We start from the raw sequence: 4,038 nt of genomic DNA on the forward strand, positions 1-4,038 counted from the left end.
GGGCCTCTTTTGATGGCCCATGTACTTCTCTTTGTGATTTGCGACCCGGCTCTACATTGATTAGGAGCCTTTTTTTGTGCCGCATAATAAGTGTCCTGTAAAAGAACCGAATTTACGTGCCATTAGTCAACCAAAATGACAGTGTTTATAAGTTAAATGAGATGGGAAATATAAGCTGCCAATCGTTGTTGATATTCATGGTATTCACTGGGACACATGCCACAGCCTGGCATTGATGCAAAGTATACAACAAAGTCAGTTTAAACGAGGGATTGCGTAGCCCAGAATGGCATTAGTGGAAACTATAATTTACATAAATTAAATTTGACAGGGCGTTAGATAGTGGGGCAGAGCCCTGGTACACACCATATAATTTACATAAATAAGTTCAGTAGACCGGGGTAGGGCATAAAAGAGTAGAGTCACGCATCAGCAGATGCCACATAATTTACATAGATAATAAGTTTAGTAGGGCAGGGCAGTGCATAGTAAATCATCGGTCGCAGCATAGATGTGAGATGCACAGGCTAGATAGCAGAAGACAACAAGCTGGTACCATGAAACGATTGTTAAGATAACCATGTTGACCTGTCGTTGATGTTGGATCAGTAGTGCTCCTCGGGTATAGTGTCGAAGTCCGCAGAGCAATTCCCTTCACTATCAAAGATCTCCTCGTCATCCAGAATGCTTCTCATGTAGGGTTGATGTTCTGGTGGCACGGATTCAGGGTTCACCAAGCAGTTATCCTCATCATCAGTACAACCAGACTTTGGTTCATATGGATATGTCCCAATGGATTGCAGGTACTCAACAGCAAGGATTGTGTTCTGCTCAAGATACTCGTAGATCTTCTGAGCACTAAGGAGAGTTGCATTTAGCTCAATTTCTGCGTCTGTTGAGCCAGGGGACATGGTCTCATCAATCAGACGCTGAAGCTGGGTGGTCGCTGAAAACCCAGTATCCAGTGAGTTGTCCCATCCTTTGCTGAGGCTTTTTATGATCTCCATTTTTTCATCAAGCTGCTTGTGCAGAGTTTTATTGTCCTTGTTGATGGCTTCAATGACACTATCCTTTTCAGCAAGCTTCTCCATTAGATCTCTGTTTTTCTTCATGGTAGACTCAAGAGTGCTGCTCTTCTCGGCTAGCTGCTGCACAAGAGATGTATTAACCTTTTTGAGTGCTTCGATACTTTGATCTCTTTCTTTCAGGCGCTGACGCAGAGCCTCGTTGTTAAGCCTAGCAGACTGAAGCTTAGCATAGTTATAATCACATGGGACCACATTGTGTTCCTGCTCCATGAATTCCATGGCTTTATGCGCAACATGATTCTGTGCTTCTTCCAGATCAGTAAAAGCGGAGGTTGAAATGTAGGTCTGACTAACAGGACGCTCCAGTTCACTGGCAATTGGATGGAAATCAACCGTGACTTCAAGGCAGCCGCGATGAATGGCACGTGTAGATTAGGCAGCCGATGGATGGCCAACTTTCTCAAACATAACATCCAAGATGATCTTGGATGGAAGGTCCATAGGAGGCATGGCGAAACCTGGTTCAGAAATCATGACACAGTAAGAATGGAGTGAATGGATTATCGTAAAGGCAGGGAGTAAGGTACATGGCATTCGATGTCAACCTATAAACTTCTATAAATAAACAACTCTCCATGTGATCTCATACATCGTAGCTTTAATGTGGTTCAGGCCATGACACATGATGCTTGTTTTTCACTGGGGAGCAAATCAGTACATGTGGTGGATGCAGTAAGATAACAAAGACGTAATTTATAGAATGTAGCTAAATTCAAGGTCCGCTTTGGTAGGAGAACATAAATAAATCAAGAAAGATAGCCGCAACCCCTTCTCTGGAAGCACAGTGGACCGAGAATGTAATTTCTATGATTTTGAATGTATAAATATGCTCAAAGTTAGGGTTTCATCTAGTAGAAATTACATTGGACTTGATAAGGACCAAAGATTATTCATGGAAACAGAATGGATTGGTATAATATATAGACAGCACCATGAGTGTCTCGATGCTATAAATCGAATCATTTTAGCAATAACCAAAAGACTGGGGATAAAGCCATAATAGTTAAATGTCAGTATGCATATGACATGACAAACCACATTATTTTATCACTATAGAGAGATGAGGGCGACTCCAAGAAAAAAACTTTGTTTTCTTTATAGCAGAGATGTTTCATTTAGTTGCATTTTACTGTTCGCAGCAAGCCCTGGCTGTGCAAGCAGGGCTAGACCTGAGAAATTACCTTTTGAGAAGAACCGAACACGAGTGAATGATTCAGCGTGCCTACAACAGTCACAGAGGGTGGATCGAGGGGAAAAACTTGGGCTGCAAGATGGGGAAGAACAATGTTTTGCAAAGTTAGGAAACCCATGTGGATAGATCAAACAAATCGAAATGCAGTGCCAGGAGGAGGAATACCTGCCGTAAAGATCAGTCGTAGTTAGACGCGGCCTTCTCCATCCCGAATCGCCCTGCGATTTGAGCAGCAGCACGGATCTAGGTACACGTTTGAGGAGAAGTGAGAGGAGTGAAGAAGGAGAGTGAAGTGGAAAAAGGGGTGAGGCTGAGTGGGTGGATGCGTGTGTGGAACGGTGAGGGGGTAGAATCACCTCGCTCACTGCTACTAAACAGTAGGAGCCGCCGCTCTGGGCAAGTAGGGAGGCAGTACGTGTTCCTCTCGGGCGACGGTGATCTAACCAGCAACCTAGCTTTTTCCTGGTGCTCTTAAACCAGAATCGCTACCCACACGTTGGCATACCATGGGGCCAACTGAGACGAGCCCACCGGACAGTGAGAGCGACACAAGACAGTCGCGAGGGACCGTGTAGGAAAAAGGAGACACAACCATTGAGAATGGGCCGCACTTATTCCTATGAGTCGACACGCTTTTCGGCAGGCCTGGTGAAAACCGATGGTAAATCATAAGATAAGGGTAAGGATTGTTTTATGTGTCTAAAAAAAGAAGATAATGTTTTTTGATCCTGGGGAATAAAGCTAAGGATCTTGTATAGCGGTTAATAATCGAATTAAACAGGGGAATTTCATACACCACACTTAAAACAAAACAAGGTAATTATATGTTTGCATGCACTAATTATGTTTGATAGCAGAGTGCTGGGGTTACAGTACGCGAACCAAAAGAGAAGCAGGTAAAATAACAAAGACTTGGACTGTAGCTTAGCGGTCTCCATTTAACAGTTGGGTCAGCCAATACTAAAGGCTAGGCATATTGGCATCCAAATCGTCATCATCATGTTCTTCTGGATAACCAAATGAAACCTTGAGGAATTGAACAACATCCTGCGAAAGTTTGCTTAGCCGGGCAACAATACGTTGAATTTCTGAGTGTTTCTTGGCCATCTCACCACTTGGTGTGGACCCAACTGTAGGTGATTCAGATACAACCAAGCGACAAATCTGATCACAGGCTGATAACACAGTACCTATGTACCTACCAGTGGTTTCTGCTACCCTTTGATCCTTTCATCATTCTTGGCCTCCTCCGGTCTTTTCAATTCAATATAGTTGTAGTCTTGCAGGACCTTCTTCTGATGATCTTCCATATAATGTATTGCCTTTTGAGAAACCACATCTATTGTGCTCTGTAAGTTGTGTAGGGGAGAGCTTGACAGTTTGACAGGTGTAGGAGGGTGTAGCAGATGTTCTTTTGATGGATAGAGTGTAACATCAGTCACAAACTGGCTTCTTCGGTGTGTCCAAGAGTCATAGCGTGGTTTTGGAAGATCGAGTTTATCTAATATACCTTCGAGCAGAAATGTGCCTGAAACCTCGACGATCTCCATATCATCGTCTATGAAAAAAAGAAGACTAGCTCATGAGTGTGAAGTGATGATAGTACTCATAGAGAAAGAATATGTATAAGTGAATAGTCTAAAGTGCGGGAAGCATTGCAGAGATTAGTAACAAGAGAAAGCATATAAATAAAGGTGCAGGAGCACGCAAAAAGAAAGGGAAATGTTGCCTTCATAATACCGAATGATAACAAACATG

At 43.1% G+C, this 4,038-nt stretch overlaps 1 protein-coding gene across 1 annotated transcript; it reads right to left on the bottom strand.

The window, feature by feature from the left end:
* Positions 1–201: 201 nt before the first annotated feature.
* On the bottom strand, positions 202–2,696 carry LOC125548666. The gene is made up of 3 exons (XM_048712229.1): positions 2,446–2,696; positions 2,270–2,352; positions 202–1,546 (listed from the first exon to the last, which is right to left on the bottom strand). Exon 3 carries the CDS (start codon positions 1,305–1,307, stop codon positions 606–608), a length of 702 nt encoding a protein of 233 aa, XP_048568186.1. The 5' UTR covers positions 1,308–1,546; positions 2,270–2,352; positions 2,446–2,696; the 3' UTR covers positions 202–605.
* Positions 2,697–4,038: the final 1,342 nt, after the last annotated feature.

The sequence above is a fragment of the Triticum urartu genome, chromosome 3, assembly GCF_003073215.2.
Source record: "Triticum urartu cultivar G1812 chromosome 3, Tu2.1, whole genome shotgun sequence".
NCBI lineage: Eukaryota > Viridiplantae > Streptophyta > Magnoliopsida > Poales > Poaceae > Triticum > Triticum urartu.

What these genes read in the sequence shown, in the direction of transcription:
- LOC125548666 (XM_048712229.1), bottom strand. Translation starts at nt 1,307, where the DNA reads ATGGAATTCATGGAGCAGGAACACAATGTGGTCCCATGTGATTATAAC.